The 19,647-nt window shown below is 44.1% G+C and overlaps 1 protein-coding gene across 1 annotated transcript in view; it reads left to right on the top strand.

The window, feature by feature from the left end:
• Nucleotides 1-19,647, top strand: part of IGF1R (insulin-like growth factor 1 receptor) — a 300,950-nt gene that overhangs the window by 237,888 nt on the left and 43,415 nt on the right. The window contains exons 3-7 of the mRNA XM_012643784.1: nucleotides 1,795-2,107; nucleotides 5,692-5,840; nucleotides 8,244-8,388; nucleotides 16,626-16,840; nucleotides 18,839-18,965. Of these exons, the coding sequence (XP_012499238.1) occupies nucleotides 1,795-2,107; nucleotides 5,692-5,840; nucleotides 8,244-8,388; nucleotides 16,626-16,840; nucleotides 18,839-18,965 (949 nt within the window). The remainder of the gene's footprint in view (nucleotides 1-1,794; nucleotides 2,108-5,691; nucleotides 5,841-8,243; nucleotides 8,389-16,625; nucleotides 16,841-18,838; nucleotides 18,966-19,647) is intronic.

Consider the following 19,647-nt stretch of genomic DNA (forward strand, 5'->3'; position numbering starts at 1 on the left):
TCCACACACGTGTCTTGCCCTTTAGCCTTCCAAAGATATAAGATTATAGTAGTGCAGCTTTAGTACATTTCCCAAGATCTGGATTTTTCTAACTTGAACAATACCATGTATAGAAAATAAGTGGTCTGGTTGATTTATAATCACAGTTCTACCAGATTATACACTCCCTGAGTTCAGGAACATAGCCTATCAGCAATGCCTAGAACAGTGCCTGGGACATGGTAGGCATTCAATGCATATTTCTGTTATGTTTGTACATATTTAAATAATTTTATATTTTTTCCAACTCAAAAAGTAGTAAATGTATAATGCAAACAGGATTTCATATTTTGTTGATTTATACTCAATTGACAAGTAAGACTAATGGCCCATAGAGTGTGATCATGACAACACTGTTATGGAAATAAATACCAGTTCATCTGTTTAGGATGTGCACTGTGGATCTGTGGTTATTAAACACTGATTTCACTTAACTTCAGCATGGAGGGGCTTAGGGGAGATGGTTTCTAATATCCCGTGGTCCCCTGGGCTCAGAGACACTGCTCACCCACCCAAGTTCTTGGACTTGAGAATGACCACCAGACATGTTGACTTTCTGCGTGAACTAACAAAGGTAGTTTTTTTCCAAAAAGTTAATATCTTCACTTATCTTTCATATGATAAAAGCAGACACAAATGTTTCTAAAGCCATTTTGTAAACCTGAAGGGTATCATCTTTACTATATATATAGGTTTAATCATTTTCAAAATAAACAAGCATTTCTGCACACTAAAGCTTTTAAGGAGTTTTGAGGAGTGAACGTATTTGAAATGCAGAATGAGCAGAGCATAATGCCTTTTTTTTAATTTAAATTTTTTTGAGACAGGGTCTTACTGTGTCACCTGGGCTAGAGGGCAGTGGTGTCATCATAGCTCATTACCACCTCAAACTCCTGGGCTTGAGCTATCCTCCTGCCTCAGCCTCCTGAATAGCTGGGACTATAGGCGCACGCCACCATGCCCTGCTAATTTTTCTTTTTTTTGTGGAGACGGGGTCTTGGTCTTATTTAGCCTGGTCTCAAACTCCTGACCTCAAGCGATCCTCCCACCTCGACCTTCCAAAGTGCTAGGATTACAGGGCTGAGCCACCACACCTGGCCTCCTAATGCTTTTTAAAGTACTGATAAACCGTATTATTCATGTAGGGCTTCCACATGGTCACCTGCACCTCAGGTAACCTTCTCATGTGGGCATTATCACCCCCATTTTACAGATGAGAAAAGAGAGGGTCAGGGTCACAGAAAAAAGCTAATGACTTGTCCCAGAACAAGCAAGGAGTACATAGGAGAGACTGCACTTTAAACCTGTCTCCTCTCTGCAGATCTAATGCGGGATGTGAAAGGCGGTCTTACTAATAAGCTAACAGAGGAAAATAAATTATCAAACAGAAAGTAAGAGAAATAAACTCACAGCACGTAACTGCCCCTTTGGCGGAGGGCGGGGTGGGGGGAACCCCCTCTATATCTCTCTTTCTCTCAATAAACTTTGCACTTCTTTCTATCCTAAACTCTGTGTGAGAATTCTTTCTCCGACCACCAGGAGGACCTAGTAAGTTTCCACCTTTTCTGGGTGAAAGGACAGTGAGTGTGGAGGGAGGGGGGTTTTCGTGGAGGGTTTTGCTTTGCCCCCCGGTGATGGACCTGGTGGTGGTGGTGGTAGCGGGCAGTGAATGACTCAGAAGGTTGCCGGCCAGGCCTGGAGAAAGCCGTGCGACCCTCTCTCAGCCTCACCGCCCTCTCCCCTCTGTCCCCACAGTGTGCCCGAGCACGTGCGGGAAGCGGGCGTGCACCGAGAACAACGAGTGCTGCCACTCCGAGTGCCTGGGCAGCTGCAGCGCGCCCGACAACGCCACGGCCTGCGTGGCCTGCCGCCACTACTACTACGCCGGCGTCTGCGTGCCCGCCTGCCCGCCCGGCACCTACAGGTTCGAGGGCTGGCGCTGCGTGGACCGCGACTTCTGCGCCAACATCCCCAGCGCCGAGAGCAGCGACTCCGAGGGGTTCGTGATCCACGACGGCGAGTGCATGCAGGAGTGCCCCTCGGGCTTCATCCGCAATGGCACGCAGAGGTCAGTGGCGCGCACGCTGTGCTCCCCAGGGAACAGAAAGGTGCAGACTGTCAGTTGTTCCATCCTGGTGGGGCCATCGGGAAGTTAACTGAGATGGGTCCATCGGAGAGGACTGGCCTTACTTAAATTTTTGATGATCTAGGAGCAATTGGCATGGTTTTTTTGTCCTCCCCAGTTTGTTTTATGTTTTGTTTTTAAAGTGTCCTGCCTGGCCATTTGAAATTAAGTACCTGGCTCGCTGGCTCAAGTACTCAGAGATCACGATCGTTCTGTTCACTTGCTGAGCTGACCTAAAGGTGGGGCTGTAGTTATAGATTTTCCACACCTGGGTGCTGCTAGCCCAGGGAAATCTTTGGAAGTGCAAGAGGGAAGACAAAACAAGCCCGCACCAGCATCCTAGGAGCCAGCAAGCAGACCCCAAACATCCCTTAGTGCCAGCGCAGGCCCTGTGCCCAAACGAGCAGCAGGGGAGGGTAAGCCGTGTTTTCCATCAGCATCTTCCTCTCCCCTTCACCTCAACCCTCCCTCAGCATTCTTTCTGTCCCTCACTTTCCTTCCTGAACTTTGAGGCTTCACTTGGGAAACAAAGTTGTTCCTTATAACAAATGTTATTCCTTATAACAAACTCTTGTGGGTGCGGACTGGACCTCTGTAGATTGGGCATTGGTTTATGTTTTTGAGAATGAGATGCCTAGCTTTGTTACAAAATGTAGGGACTGTAACTGTGGAAGCAAAAAAACATTGTAGATTTTGGGTTGCTATTTCCTCTCCTAGAGCAAAACAGAGAACTTTTAGGAAAGTTCTGTCATCATGGGCCAAATGCCTCCTTCATGGTTAGCACCAGGGGACCTGTACATTTCTGGGTTTTTCAAAATAAAACTATTCTACAAATACAAAATACCATTAGAAAAGTAAACATCAATTTTAAATACAATTTTTGCTGCAGCTCATTTCTATAAGCTCCATCAAGCAAATGTTCATAAAAAGGGTTCTTTTTCTAGTGTAATATTTGAAGATATTGCTCCTACTGTAAGTTTACCATCAAATCAAAGATAAAATTCATTGTTTTATTAGATGTAGAGCAAGTTTCTAACTCCTATAATTTCTATAACCATTACAATAGTAAAAAGAAAAATATTACCCAAAAATTTAAAAATCATAAATGGGTCGAGGACTCCAATGAGCTGTACTTTACAGTGTTCATATTCCACCCAAAATAAATCTACCACATCTTACATTTTATTGGCAGCCTTTTTATGTAAAAGGGTTTTTACCAGTGTACATCTGGGGTCCAGGGGCAGTGCCTGGAAGCAAGTTGAGGCTCAGCCACAATTCAGACATCACCTTCCTTCTGGGGTGCAAGCAAGGAAAGGGTAGCTTGTCCATAAACTCAGGGTGATAGCATCTTCGTCATGTGAAATGTGAGGAATCTTAATCTCTGAACATGTAATCAGAACACTTCCTTAAAAAAACATTCTTTAAGTGCTACATGGTTCCCAGACAATTTAACAGAGGTGTTTGGTTCAGATTTTTCTATTTGAATAAAATATGGTAAGAAATTAAACATGCACTTATGTTACAACCCAGCAGTTGCATCCCTGGACATTTATCCCAGAGAGATGAGCATTTACATCCACACAAAAATGTGTACAACATTGTTCATGGCAGCTTTATTGGTAGAAGCCCCAAACTAGAAACAACTCATACATCCTATAATAGGTAATTGGTTAAACAAACAGTGGTACATTCACACCGTGGAATATTACATAGCAATGAAAAGGAACAAACCATGGAAATCCACAACAACTTGAATGGATCTCTAGAACATTATGCTGTGCGAAAAATGCCAATCTCTAAAGGTCACACGCTGTATAATTCCATTTATATAGCATTCTCAAAATGACAAAATTACACAGATGGAGAACAGGTTATTGGTCACGAGGAGTTAGGAATATTGGGGGCTGGAATTGGGGACGGTGACTATGAACTGGTAGCACCAGGGAGATCTTGGTGTTGATGAAACAGTTCCGTATCTTGATTGCAGTGGTGATCACACAAATCTACACAAGAGATAAGGTGCCCCAAAACTGCACACACTTTGTACCAGTGTTAATTTCCTGGTTTTGATATTTCATTATTATGTAAGACATAGAAACCATTGGAGGAAATTGGATGAAGGGTACACAGGACCTCTCTGTGCTATCTTTGCACCTTTCCATGAATCTATAATTATTTCAAAATAATTTTTTTAAAAGGTAGGGCGGGGGATTATATGGTCTGTAGGTAACTTAGAAAAAACAAAAGACAAAAAAAAGTGCTGAGAGGTCACTATGCAGGTTAGAAATAAGAGTGTTGAATGTGATGTGGAGGGAGGAAGACTCTCACCCTCTTTGGGTAGGTCCAGTTCCTATGAGACCCTTTGGAGATCTTGAACCCCGTTCATCCAACATGAAATAAGAAATACTAGAGAATTTTGTTTACCCATAATCTTTTAAACAAAACAAAACCTTGCATCTTTGATCTTAGATATGAAATAATGGCCAGGGGTGGGGGAAAGGGACTTTAATAAAAAGAGCTATAACTTACACTGTTTTTCTTGAATGTTTTTATTTCATGAAGTTTAAAATATCATTTAAGAACAACAACATAAATATAATGGCTCTCTAACTTAACCATCCTATTGCACACACATCCAATAAGGTTGTTACCTTTATCTTATTTGGAAATCAACCCAACTTTCTGACTCTTGTATATAATTATAGATCCCAAGGGTTCAGCTGCTAGATTAGCATTTTGTCCACTATTTCCTAAATAATGATAGATAAGCAGGAAAAGTTCTGGTCTTATTCATCCCTGACTCTGGGTAGTTTGTGGCACATTCAGGATAGCATTTGAAATAGGAACTCATGATAAAGTAATGGAAATTCCTTTTATTGTATGTGTAGCACAAACAACATTTGGATCAATTTACAAGTTTCTGCAAAACACTGTCAGGAAATAATTGCATTTGTGCTTTAGCAAGAAAATGACAGATCTGTGTGCTATATCACATCACATGCCTTTTGGAATCCCTCACTGGGCTCTACTGAGACATTGATGGCAGGAGTTAGATTCCTGTTAGTGGCAGAGACACTGCAGTCCCTTTGCTGTCCCTGTCAACTCTCCCAGCTACTCCTCCAGGAGAACAGGCAAGGGCCACATCAGAGAGCGGGTCTGTTCTCCTTTGTAGCCCCCAGTGCTTCCTTTCTGTGGTGCTGTCTCTCCCATGTGGAGCCAGCTGGGTCACAGTCAACAGCCTATGATACACACGTGCCTCCAGGATGTGTCATGTGTATTGTCTGGAAACAAGCAGCATGCTTTTCCTTTGTAGGCACTTTGTCCTTGGAGTTGGCAATTTGAGTGGCTTATCCTGGGTGGGCTTGGTGATGAGATACCATGTGACCCCTTGAACGCTTCAAAATATTTGTATTTTTTAATGCGTGCTATAATATTAATAATTAAAAAGCATATCCTTACAGCTTTTTTAATGCAAGGAGACAGACTCAGTTCTCTGTTTTTGACTGGTTAATCTTTATCTTCAACAGCATGTACTGCATCCCTTGTGAAGGTCCTTGCCCCAAGGTCTGTGAGGAAGAAAAGAAAACAAAAACCATTGATTCTGTTACTTCTGCTCAAATGCTCCAAGGATGCACCATCTTCAAGGGCAATTTGCTCATTAATATCCGACGAGGCAGTGAGTATTCCATCCCACTGGAAGAATGGCCGGATCTCTTGGCTTTCTTTTGTTGATGCTTTTTGTGCTCCTGTCCCTGAATCACCACTGAAGTATGGGCTTAGAAAAACAACATGGTGCGTAAGCCTCACGCATGACGTCTCTCCTTTGAGTTTCCCTCAAAGATAAAAAACAGATTTAAAGGCAATCTGTTTTTTAGCCGTTGGCACATCATGTATTCCTATAAAGAGGGTCATCATCCTTCATTTTTGTATTAGTCACATCTCTCGTAGAAGAGACGAGTCCCGACAAACACAAACCCCAGAAGAGGCTGTTGGATCAGAGGTATGACTCAGCATACTCCAGCTGCAGCCACATCCACATGTCTTTAACTCTGAAAAGTTTGGTTACTTGGATTTATTGAGGAGACTAAGCAAAGGGAGGAGCTTAATGATATCTATCACATTAAAATTATACTAAATCCAGAAGAGTAGTAGATCCCCAAATTTACTTCTGAGAGCCAGAAAGATACAAGTGTGCATCATCGTGTATGTAAAACTTTAGTCTCAGCCCTGTAGAAACACCTTTATTTGCACCTTTATGGCATTCCTGGCAAGTAGCTTCTAAATTGCATTGGTGCAAAGCATTTTCCATGACTTAGTCTATGATCTTTTCACTTCTGATCTTTAATTGACAAGGGCTCCTAGTAATGGTGCCTTAAATTCTTCACCACTGGGACCACTTATTCAGGGGACTGATAGTTTTATGAGCTAGAATAAATACAATAAAAGACCCTGATGTTGAAAGGAATTTTTTTTTTTGTAAGTCTTTTTGTGAGGAATTCTTTTCTTTCTTTTTTTTTTTTTTTATTTTTACAGTTTGAGAAGGAAAAATGACTAATGTGTTTATTTTGTGAATTTACTTTTCCTTAGTATTTGGTAAATGAGTAAACCATATTCTTATGGTTTAGAAATAACAGAAACAATTTTTTGCTTTGTTCTTTTGAATTTTTTGATATTCCCTTGTTTTTCTCCAATGCACGCCTACCCCTACCCCTCCACAGCAGAGGTAATTCTGTTCCCCACAGTGAGAACTCCCTTACCCTCGTGGTACTTCCAAAGTTTTATTCTTTTGTACTCTACTTCATTTACTTTTGATTTACTTGTCCTTAGAACGTATATTTTAGTGCCTAAACCTTTTTTTTTTAAATATTCCTATCCTGAAGAAAAAAATAGGATCCATGAATTAAATCCACGGAGAAATCATTTGGGAAGGAATTGGTACATATTCACGTATGGTGATGAAATGTGTCTTCCAGTTTATGTCCAGTGCAGGAGAATGGTTATATTTAGGAAGATGGGACATCTCATTGGAAAGGAGATTTCCCAGCCTTAACTAAGAGACAGATTTCCTGCCCCACATTTAAAATTTAGGATCTCGTCCTTCAAACGTCAACTGCAAGGAACCTCTTGTCTTCAGCAACTTGTATTTCCCCTTAATTTCTCTTGGAAAGCCATTAAACTGTGAATTAAGGGTCAGGCCTCATCCTTCAGGACAGTACCCCTAGCCTTTTATTTTGATCAATTCAAAGCAAAATAGAACCTTTTATTAAATAAATCTTCATAAATCATATGCAGTAAAATCCCATTAATTGAACCACACCAAAGTAATTATAGTCTTTATTATAATTTTGGCATAAGTTGAACTGAAGCTTGTTTTTTATTTGCTATGAGAAAAAGGTAGGCTAAACAAGATGAAAGGAAATTCGTTGTTTATATGTCATGGGTTTTTTTTTTTACATCTGTATTATCAACTAGTTTTCCAAGTATTTTCTAATTACAAAAGCAATACATGAGCATTATGGAAAACTTAGAAATTCAGAAATGACTTTATTAAAATCACCTGCAGACAGCCACTGTTAACTTTCGGTATATTTTCTTCCAGTCTTACTAGGATGAAACCTTTAAATATAGATCCTGTATCTTAGGAATTAGAAATGCAGCAAAGGCAGTTCCTAATGAGACCAAGATGATGTTGTTTATTTAGTCATGCCCCTGTACTGTGGAGGCAGTACTGTCTGTTGACAGAGCATATTAAAAGACGTTCCCTAGATCTGTCAGCCTTAGCTAATTGGCAGTCTGGTATTTATGATTTTACATTCTCTTAATCAGCTTGGGAGCTGCGATACCCAGCCTCTTAGAAACTTCCCTTCCCCTTCCCAGGAGGCCTTGTCCCAGGAGTAGTGTTGAAAGTGAAGGCTAGGGACGGGTGTGTTTGACAAGGGACGGCTGGTCCCGTGCTGGGAGACTGAGCATCTCAGTGGGCACCTGCTATTGAATTGCTCTCCACACAATTTGTAAGAGTCCAAACATGTCACCCTTATACCACGTGAGCACTTAGTGACATGGCCCCCTTTTAATGTAGATAACATTGCTTCGGAACTGGAGAACTTCATGGGGCTCATCGAGGTGGTGACGGGCTACGTGAAGATCCGCCATTCCCACGCCTTGGTCTCCTTGTCCTTCCTGAAAAACCTCCGCCTTATTTTAGGAGAGGAACAGCTAGAAGGGTAAGTGCTTCAAATTTCCTGAGCTGACACTCTCTTGTTACAAAATAAGCAGCATACTTGTAAAACTCCGTGTTTCCAAGGTAAGAGCCCTTCCTTGTCAAGTAGAAGAAAGGAAGAAGCCATGGGATTGCCAGTGCTGCCTGGGTGATGGCCCACCTCCTTGAGTGGGGTCTTTTCCCTCCTTAGGACATTGCTGTTTTGGAAAACAGAGATGTTTTCATTCTTCCTGGGTATGCCTTGTCATTCAAGGGTTGCATGTCTGACTGTGGCCAGTGAGACAGCAGACAGGGATGCTCTTGGGGCTCCTTTTGCCAAGAGTCTGAAGTGCTTACCTCCTGGTAAAACCCATCATTTACGTGTCCCCTGTCTGCCTCGGGATACTGCACTCTCCTACATCCAAACCACTCCATCTTTTAAAATACTGCAACATAAGAGCATTGAAGGAGCGTGGACAGTTTCGTTTTGTTATAAAGAAATTTGGATTCACAAAATTGTTTTTATTGATTAGTTTATAGGATTTGCACTATTGGTAGAATTTTTGCCTTTGCAGGATTATGCTTTGTAATAGGGGTTTTAAAATAGCCATGGGCTTTTCACTGGAGGATGAAAGCTGGTACTTACTGCATACATAAATTTCTTTCTAGCCATTAGTCTGTGTGTACCTTTGCATATGTACTTTTCACATTCTCCCTTTTAAGTACAGCTCTTGCCTGGCTTTAAGCTAATGCTTTGAAATAAAAGGAGTCATCAATTAAGGAGTTGAATTCCTTCTAAAGAGAATTTGGGAAAATAATTTAGGAAAAAAAGAGGTGGGCAGGTCATGGGAAAGGTTGTCCTTGCTGATTTATCTGCCCCAACTGGATAAAGTTACCACATAAGGGTTTCTTTACAGCCTCCCTGTTTTTCTCAGACTAACTCTTGGTCAGTCTTAAATTCTTAAAATTCCATCATCTGATACAGCTGAAGAGAGAGGGCCACTCTTCATTCCATCCTTGAAAAGCACACTGTCCTCCCCACTGGGAACACTGATTCTTTAGAAAAACTTCTTGCTAGTTGCAGATCCAGCCCCAGGACGTCTCAGTCACTTATGTGACAAGTTGAGGCTCTGCCAATTCGAGGTGATGGTGGTGGTTTGTTGTATTAAATTTTAGAATGAATTTTAGGTCATGTTTTTTTTTCACTCTAAGTAGGTTTGTGTTTCTGGAATCCATGGTATCGGCAAGCCCTTTATCTTTGGCAGATTGGTAGCTGTCAATTTTTTTTTTTTTTTGCTGTTTAAAATACACTTTTTTTAAACCAAGCAAGTGATAGACCTAGAGGTGAAACCTGAGAGCAGAGTTTAATTGATTTTATTAGGAATTATTACATGATGTGATTACCTTTTCATTGTGCATTAACTAAAAGTATTATGCACTTAAATGTAGCTGAAAATGAAAGCCTGATTTTTATGGGCAAGAATATTTATGATGTATTCCTCATTATCTGAAACTCATAAAACCTGAAGTATCAGTGGGATTTTTTTTAAGGATGCATATTACTGCCTAGGTGTCTGGGAGGCTTCCCAGGAAAGCTTTAGCTGCTACCCTGCTTTTAGATGGGAGGGGAGGCCAGATGGGCCTGGATTTTCCCAGCCTGCTGCTGCCCAATAGCCCTGTAGTTCCGACGATGTTGGGCTTCCAGCCTTTTAATCCCACATGCTGCTTCTTGGAGGCTCTCTCTTTAGCTGGGCTGTTGAAAATCTTGCCCCTTGTGATAGTAGTTGTTTAGTCTCACCTACCTTCCTTACCCCTGACCAAAAAGGTGTGGCTTGTCCTCACTTGTGATGAATTCCCCAAGAACTCTTTTTATTTCAGGTGTGACCAGTAGCAACAACTCAACTCTTTCTTTCTCCTCCTCACACTCAGAGATGGAGTTAGTTTCCACCCCTTCACCTACTCCCCCCACTTCTTCTGCAAGAAGCAAAGAATTGGAGGGAGGAAGGGAAGGATGGGATATGACAAACAGATAAATGTCAACAGTGCAAAGCAGAACTTGCTGAGTGCCACAGGGGAAAGAAAGAAATATGCCCTAGGCATGAAGAAGAGTCAGATATCTAATTGAGAAGATCAGACAGACTTCTGAGAAGAGGTGGCATTTGAGAGAGGCCTTGAAGTGTTTCCAGAAACATTCAGAAAGCAGAGGTTGAAGAAGGAATTCAGAGAAGAGTGGCAGGAGCAAAGGCAACGAGTTGGGGCATCCTGGGGCCTGTTGGGCAAATAGTGCCGGAGAGGTAGGTGGTACTGGTGTTACCTAAGATGCTGTGATGGGCCCTAACATAGAGGTTATGATTCAGGTAGGCCGTGGAACCTATTCAAGGCTGTTCACTAGAAGAGAGTTAGCAGAGCTGTCTGAAATTTTAATTTCAGTGTGCTTTTGCTTTAACCCAAGATAACTTTTATCTCAGTTTCCCCAACTTTGCCACATGTTAGAATCATCTGGGGGGCATTTGAGAAGTCCTGATGCCCAAATTGCACTTGACCCCAACTTAGTAGGAGTGTTTCGGGGTAGGATCCAGGCATCGGTGCTTTTCTAAAGACCGCTGGGCACTTTCAGCACGCACCAGAGATTGGAAACCCCTGCTTTCTCCCTTACTGTGTGCTTATCCCCAAAACACTTTGATTTTTTTTTCCTACATATTTCTTTGTCACACTGCTGCCTTAAAATACTATTCTGCTTGAACCCCTCTTATAGCCAGTGAGGACGTAAATAAGTGTTTCCATTTGGTTCGATAGGATGCAAGTTCTGTAGCCTTCTGTTTTTGATGGAGAACACAACATTTTGAAGTGCAGAGATTCTTCAACTCTGACAACCTTGGCTTTCTAGTATGTCACTGAGATCCTTCTCAAAAAATCTCTGAGTAGTCCAGAACAGGAAACTCGAGCATGTTACCTAGACTGGCGCTCATTAGTCCTCACTCAGAGCCTATTTACTTTTATGTCACACTCAGTGTGAGCTGATTTGGTAACATGATTTCCAGGCTGGTGACAGATACAGGGAGAATCACGTCAGAACAGAGAGCAGGGTGGTCAGTCACTGAAAAACCCAAGACGGCCAGGGTTTCCTCGAGTAAACAGGGTTTACAGTGTGTAATGTGATGTAGTTCTACAGTAATAACCTTAGACATTAAGAAAATCAAGGTTCTGCTGTTTACAAAGGAAACAGATTTTTCTAATCCACATGTATGAGGTTTCTATAAAATGACTAATTTTAAGCCCTTACATAAGAGAAAATCATCGTTATCTGGAAAATTCCCTTATTTGGACAACTTTATTTTCTGATGGCATCAGATAACTGAAGAGTTAAAGTTTCAAACTCTTGGGTGCTACCGAAGATTGTTGCCTTGGAGAGAATAAAAACAGATGGAGGGTGTTGGGTTATAAGAATTCAAATCCATACACGCATTTAGGCATCTTTATGCTTTTGTCTCCACCACTTGACTTTGTAATACTTAGAGCTTCATACTACCTTCTTGCAGCTCTAAGATGAGGCTGCACTTTGACAGTTCCCTGGGACTTTTTAAAAATATACGCTCAGCCCTGTGACCCAGCAATTCCAAGATTTGCCCAGTATCTACCTAACAGAAGTGAAAACATGCCCGTGCAAGACTTGCATGTGAATGTTCATAGTAGTATTACTCATAATGGTCCCCGTCAAAAAAGGCCCACCCACTGGAAACAATCTAAATATTCACCAGCAGATGAATGGATAAACAAAATGTGGCACAATGGAACGCTACTCAGCAATAAAAAAGAATGAAATATGATGCATGTAGCAATATGGTTGAACTTCAGAAACATTAGGCTAAGTGACAAAAAATAAAAGCCAGACACAAAAGGCTATGTATTGTATAGCTCTATTATTGTGTGATTTTCAGAAAAGGCAAAATTATAGAGACAGAAAGCAGATCAGTGATGGCTGAGGGTGAGAGGACATTGACCACCAACTGAAACAAGGGAACTTTTAGATAACGGAAATGTTCTGAAACTGGGTAGTGGCGATGGTTGGACAGTTGCATAAATTTACAGAAGCTCATGAGAGTGTACACTTAACATGGGTAAATTTTTTGGTGCATAAATTATACTTAAGCTATTTAAAAAAAAAAAAAAACAAGCAACAAAACAACAGGAAACGTTTTCTGAGTATTTTCGTGGTGCCTGGATCCACCTGGATGTACTTTCCCACCCTTCCTGAGCCCCCAAGGTTGATGTAAATATTGGATTTGGGGTAGATGAACAAGGCATAAACCAGTCCAGTTGCAGATGGTTTGGAGGGAGCATCTGCAGAAAGGCCAAATGCTGTATTCATTGCACGTCGCTCTGTGTGCTGGGTTCTGATGCCCCCTAGAGACAGCCATAGAGAGGCAGCAGTTTCTCCTCTGAGAAATGAACTGGAATGATTGGTTGTATATTTGCAGATTTGTTTTCAATAAGCCAGGAAGGGCTGAAAAGAGGGGACTGTCCCTTCCTACCTCCATAGACTGCAGACCTCAGGCTCAGCCCTTTTTGTCAAGGCACAGGACTTCCCTGTTCTCTGAGACTTTGTTCCAGGGGACTTTGACACTTCAGAGTGCAGAACAGGTCATCCCACACCTTTGTGGGATGATTCAAAGCTCACAGTATCCTTTTATATTTAGCCTATCTAATTCTTCCAACTGGCTTCAGGGCCAGCTGAGCAGGGAAGACACCTCCAGTTTGCAGCTGAGAAACTCCAGCCCGGGAGAAGTAGAATAACTGCTTTGCTCAGAGTTGTTACTTAGTAAGTGGTGGAGATGGCTCTCAGCTGATCTTTGGATTCCCAGATGGAATGCTCCAAACCCCAGCAACTGTGCCTGCCTTCGCTCCCCACCCTCCCTGCCCTAGTGGGAGCAGGTGGGGAAGTGGTGGTACCGACAACTCAGAAATTAAGACGGCCCCAGGATTGCAGCCGCAAATAAACCAGTTGAGTGTGTACTATGTGCTAGGCATGTAAAATATGAATACAGATAACATACAGATGCCCTCAAAGAGATAACCAGCCACTCCCAAGCCATCCCGTTGGGCCTACAGATTGGCAGATAGGACGTACCCAAGTATAGAAACAAACATTTTTTGCGACATTGAGAAGGCTGAGAGCCAAAATACCAATATCAATAAAACCCAGGCATCATGGAGCCTGTGGGAGCTAAAGAAAAATAAACAATTTTAAAAAATATTCTTTGAATATAAAGACAGCGAGCTTAGAAACAATTAGGAAGTCACATTTACTGAGTAATTCACTTAAGCAGTCATTTCCTTTAGGAAATAATGAAAATGTAAGTGTATGCATATTTTGAAGATGTGCAGACAGGTTTCTGCCTTTTACCATCTCTTAATTCTCACCTAGTCAGGGAAGGAATCTGCGGGGAGCTGGGTCCCAGGCTGGGGTTGGAAGAACAGGAGCAGTATTGACAGGCAGTTGGTGAATGGCTTGATTATTGTTTTGACAAGGGTTTTATTTTTATTTTTCTTTAGCTTCCACTGGCTCCATGACGCCTGGGTTTTATTGATACTGGTATCATGACTCCCAGCCTTCTCCATGTTATAACAAATGTTTGTGTTTGCTGTAAAAAGATAATCTTGCTTTTCACAGTGATTAATCAACTACACACTTTCAGGGTGCCTGCCATTCAGTTGTCAAATTCCTGATTTATAATTCGAGCTTCCTCCTGTGGGGAGAAGAACGTTTTGTTCAGGAGGTACTTTTAGTGAGTATGGGTTCCTGGCTAGTGAAATTAGTTTACTAAAAGAGGCCTCATCCTGGGTTGAGACGGAAGTTTGACCTGATTAATGGGCCCTTTCTCGCAGCCCAGAGGTTTCTTCACCAGCAGGGATTTTTTGTCCATGAAGCAAACTCAAGTACCTAGAAGCAGCCAGACCCGTTGGGGTCATTGTGTTGACACTGCAGAGTCTCCCTCAGAGCTGGAAATACTCCCTGAGCAAAAATGGGTACGTGACAGGACAAATCCATTTGCTCTTCTGAACCTCTCCTTCACTTATGTGACTGCACAGAGTCCCCCTGCCCTCTAGCAGTGTCACGTGCAGCCTGGCAGTGAGAAGGAATAGACGTGGATGGGGTCTGCCCCCAGGGATGGCAGGTCTGACTGAGCCATGTCCTAGCCCTCCCCTCCTGGACACACGCCTAGCATTGCATGGACCATGTCTGGGATCACTGGACAATATCTTAGGTTCCTTTTCCAGGATATGTGTGTGTTAGGGTGTGAGCTCTTACCGAAAGGAAAGGATTATTGATTTGGAAGTTTGGGCCACTGGTTTGGTGGCCACTGATGTATTCAGAGGCCTAAACGTGGCTTTTCGAAGAGCCTGGCTTGCTTTCAGAGGTGCTATCTTTGGATTCACCTGTTGGTTCACTGAACCCCTGTGTGGGTAGGACTCCCAGCCCCCACCCCCAGCACCTGTGTAGACAGGGGCCCAGTGCTCGGGTAGGGGGTGGGCTTCCGGTTAGTGGGCAGATTCCACCTCAGCTCTATGACCCCTTCTGGGCATTAGGGTCATGGACTCTTAAAGTAGACAGGGAGCTCAGATGTCACCTGTTCATACCCCTTGTTCTGTGAGTGAGTAAACAGGGCTACAAACAGTACTAAAGGACCTGCGTATGGCTGTGCAGCTCATTAATGGCATTTCTGGTGCTGGTCCCTGTCTCTGAACTCCTTTCTGGTCTGAACCAGGAAGCCCTTGTGAATTTTCAAGGAAATGTCATGGGGCTGTTTGGCAGCACTGTAACCGCAGATTGTGCTTTGCTCTGAATGAGACTCAGGCTGAGGCTTGGCCAGCTGGTTAGAGGTCCTGATGTGGGTGTAAATGAAGACCCTCACTCGGTGCAGAGAGGTGTCCGGTGGAGATAGCTTCCATGGCAGTCCTGGCGATCATGGCTCTGCTGAGAAAGCCACTGTCCTTTGTCCTTCGTATGTTGGTGTGTGAGATCTGTGAGTGGATCTTAGAGGTCAGACCAAGTGCTGCACCTATCCCTACACTCAGCTTTTTATAAAGTGTATGAGGGAGGCCCGGAAGGAAACCGAGGTGAGGGAGCAGAAGGACCATGGGGAGCAAACGCGTCAGCACAGAGGACTCAGACGTCGGCCATGGCATTGTCTGCTGGCTTCCCAGGGGAGCCAGAGAGAAAGGCCTACAGCAGGGATCTTTCCCCAGACCCTAAAGCTGTAGCTGTCTGCTCTCTTGCCTCCCCAGGGATGGATTTCTCCCAACACCTGGGTAGCCGGAGGTAACTGTTTCCCCACGTCTTCCCTTCAGTGGACACGCACTGTAGCCAGGAGCCGTGTCTGGCTTGGTGGGCTTTGGAGCTCCAAGACCTCCCTGGAGCTCAGCCTCTGTTAGACCAGCGGTTCTCTGAGTGTGGTCCTGGGACCACAGCAGCATAAGCATCACCTGGCACTGTTAGAAATGGAGATTCTCAGTGCGCTCCAGACCTGTTGAATCAGAAGCTCTGGAGGCGGGGCCCAGCACGCTGAAAGTAAGCTTTGTGCATACTGAACTTGGAGAACTGCTGTGCTGGACACAGAGTTCCGGTGCCTGGATGGGCGGCCTGGGGGGACTGCCCATCAGGGGCGTTTCCTCCCCCACGCCTTCTCCAGGGACTGGAGCTGGGGCTTCTCTGGGTGAAAGATGAATCTGGAGGAGAGAGAAGCCCCAGGACGGGTCCACCCCGAGCCTGTGTTACTGCCTCTGGCAGTTTCCCATCCCATCATACTCTGCTGATGGGGCATGGGCAGAATTGACTCCCAGGGATAACGGGAGACTTCACAGCAGATGTGTAAGCTGTTCCGGTTGGGTAGCAGAGCATATCTGTTCTCCCATGGACTGATTTCAAGCGCGTTGTTCATATATAACTCTGAGAAAAATAACCTGAGGCGTTTGTTGGGAATGATTCGAATAACATCCTCCTGTATGAGAAGCATTACTTGTTGGTAATAGAGGTCATAAAATTAATTAGTATCTTATCGATTTCAGTATGTTGTCCTTGAATCATATTGTTTCCATTAACAGTGGCTATCTGTTCTTACATAGCGTTAATAACTAAGTCTCTCATTGCCAAAGGAAGCGTATTATTGAGCAGGTGGCAAAGAGGACCCATTACATGGCCAGCAGGCGAGAGGGGACCGCGGCCAAGGACAGGGGCACTAATACCGCTTTCTGTGCTTCTAGGAATTATTCCTTCTATGTCCTCGACAACCAGAACTTGCAGCAGCTGTGGGACTGGGACCACCGCAACCTGACCATCAAAGCGGGGAAAATGTACTTTGCTTTCAATCCCAAATTGTGTGTTTCCGAAATTTACCGTATGGAGGAAGTGACGGGGACTAAAGGGCGCCAGAGCAAAGGGGACATAAACACCAGGAACAACGGGGAGAGAGCCTCCTGTGAGTGACCACAGTCAAAACACCCCGGACCCAACCATCACGATAATGGTGGACCTGCCTCCCGTCTAAGACAGTGGCTTTCCTTCATGGCCCCCTCCTTGTTTCACTTGAGGGACCGCTAGACCACCTAACTAGCACTTTGCTCCTACTAATGTCTGCCAAGTCGACAGTGGGCAGATTCATAATGTGTTCGTATTTATAGATTTTCCTGAATATCTGTGTGAGTGTGTTAAACACTTATAAATAGATTCTTATGCAGACTTCAAAGCGGTGCTTACAGAATTCTCAAGAGTTAAATGTCCTTTGATACACAGGCTCACAGATTATTTTCAAAGAAGAGCCAGTACACTCTAGCCCTGGGAGCTCTGCTGCAAGCACAGCCCCTGTGGACCACTGGTTCCCTGTCCCTCCCCAGCAGCCACCTCTGTCTTCCACCTCAAGATGAAAAAGATGGCGTGAGCCTGCATCCCTGAGTTGATACTGCTTTTTAAACTTAGAACAATATAATTACATCCTTGTGCTGGTTATAAAACTTTTACGTTAAGATCTCGTGTCAGAGATAGAGCAGTGCATTTCTCATCTAACCCTGGAGAGAAAAGCGCTTTTAAGAACATGCGGCTCTGTTTGGCTGGATAGGGTTATAAAAGTAAATTCTCTCTTCACCTTTGGCTTTTAATAAGGGACAGGTATTAGAAAAAAAATAGAGTAATTCATATGATCAAGGATGATTTGTGCACACATACTCCTCCCCCAACCACACACACAGAAGTCAATCTGTGAAATGGTCAGCGTTTGGCTGTGGCTTGTTTTGCTGGTATTTGAATTTACCTAGTTGACACTCAGCTCAGGCTGCTCGGGTGCAGTGTCACAGAGAAGGAACCTGACCCAGAGCTGGAAAGCCTGCTCACAGCCAACCCCTTCTCCCTCCAAAGCCCTTGCCTTGCTCCCTAGTTTGACCGTAGTAAAAGTGGATGTATCAGAGCATTTTCAAAGTGCTTTTCTCCTTCAGAGTCAGCAGCCAGTCTGACCTGTCAGATCATAGAGTAGCCATTTATTTTCCTTTGAAAACAAAATCATGGTTTCCTCTCTAAATATTAATAATACTTCAGCAGGAACTACAACATTTCCCAATCTCAAACCAGCACATTTTGCCCTAAAGCCTTCTTAGTCTTTCACTGCCTTCAGTCTGTCTGCTTCACCTCCTGAGTGCGCAGTAGGATTCAGACAAATATGGAAGAAAGGCCCACTTGTCAGAGAGCTTCGGATCTCCACCAGGGTAGGCAGTCATCGGTCCTTGCCTGGTTCCCATCAGAGTTTGAATTTGCTCCAAGGAACAGGAGGAAGCTTGGGGCAGCTTCCCTGCCATACCTGCCAGCCAAGACTGACTTCCCATGGAGCACACAGGGCCCGGCCAAGTGGAAGCATTCTTGTTCGTGTTCAATCTAGTCCTCCGGTGTTTGCCGGCACTAGCTGGAGGTCTCAGAGGAGTTCCTGTGTCCTTCCAGTTTGATACCAAGTGTAGACCAAGAAAAATTCCTTTCCGTGGCACCCTGTGGTCTCTTACCTGTCTTTGGTGGTTACTCGGGAGCAAGCAGGCATCCACCACTGCAGAACAGGTGCCGTCATCTTTTAAGAAGATTTAGCCCAGCTTAAAGGTCTACTCTCACCCCACCAGGCCGGCTCTGGTAGCCGGCATCTTAGAGATCAGGCAAAAAGATAAGGCCACCTTGTTCACTGAAGTGGCCCTTCTCTTTCACGTCAGGAAAGACTCACAGGTTCACGTCCAGTTCCCCGGGCAAGTAGCTGGTGCGACTGAACTAAAACAAAGGAGTGAACTCCTTGGAGCACCCCGTAGTGAAATGTGTGGGTTCTTAGTGGAAGATAAGAAAGGGACTTAGCACGTACACCCGGCTCTGGGGAAGAGGGAAACCGGCAAGGCAGGTGCTTTTCAGAGACGTGTGGATCTCTGTCGCTCACAGATGCACCTCTGTGCCACAGGTGAAAGTGACGTCCTGCATTTCACCTCCACCACCACGTGGAAGAATCGCATTATCATAACCTGGCACCGGTACCGGCCCCCTGACTACAGAGATCTCATCAGCTTCACCGTTTACTACAAGGAAGCGTGAGTTTCTGCATTTGGTGGTGATGTTCTGTTGACAGGGCTGCAAGTGGGTAAGGCCAGTCCTTTGGTCGTTGTGTTCGTTGGCTGAATGCAGGGAGCCAGCGGAGTCCCCGGAGAGAATGATGCTGAGTGTCCATGCTTCATCCTCACTTTCCCTCCCCGGCTGTCCCGTGACGTCCATCACAGCCTGTGACAGCCACAAATGGGAAAGTGTTAGCTTGAGGCCTTTCAATCTTGAGTGGGTAATTTGTTTGAATAAAGTAAACCCAAAAGGAGGAAAGTTTGTTTTTTCAAGAATTAAGTCACTCCAGACTGTCATAAACTATGAGGGACTTGGTTGACATACTGTTTCAACCCTGTGCCCACTAGCCCTACTCGGGGACACATGGCTCTCTTGAGGTGACCCGTGCACTAGTGCATCATCTCATTCCTGTCACTCTGTCTCTGGGCCTCTCCCAAGCTATGGCCCTCTACTCTAGGTTGTGAGCCCTCCAAACAAGGGCAGGAGAATGGAGAGAGACCCACATTCATGTCTCAAACCTTTTGTGACTTCTCCTGGAATCTGCTGGGGATTTTTCTTGTGTCATCAGATGATAGTCACCTATCTAAATAGTCATGAATTATTCCTCCACATTGCAGCTCTCTTTGGTCTCCCTCTTCCTTCCTTTGTCTCCTGTGTCCA

Source organism: Propithecus coquereli, unplaced genomic scaffold (assembly GCF_000956105.1).
Source record: "Propithecus coquereli isolate 6110/MARCELLA unplaced genomic scaffold, Pcoq_1.0 Scaffold20, whole genome shotgun sequence".
In the NCBI taxonomy this organism is placed as follows: Eukaryota; Metazoa; Chordata; class Mammalia; order Primates; family Indriidae; genus Propithecus; species Propithecus coquereli.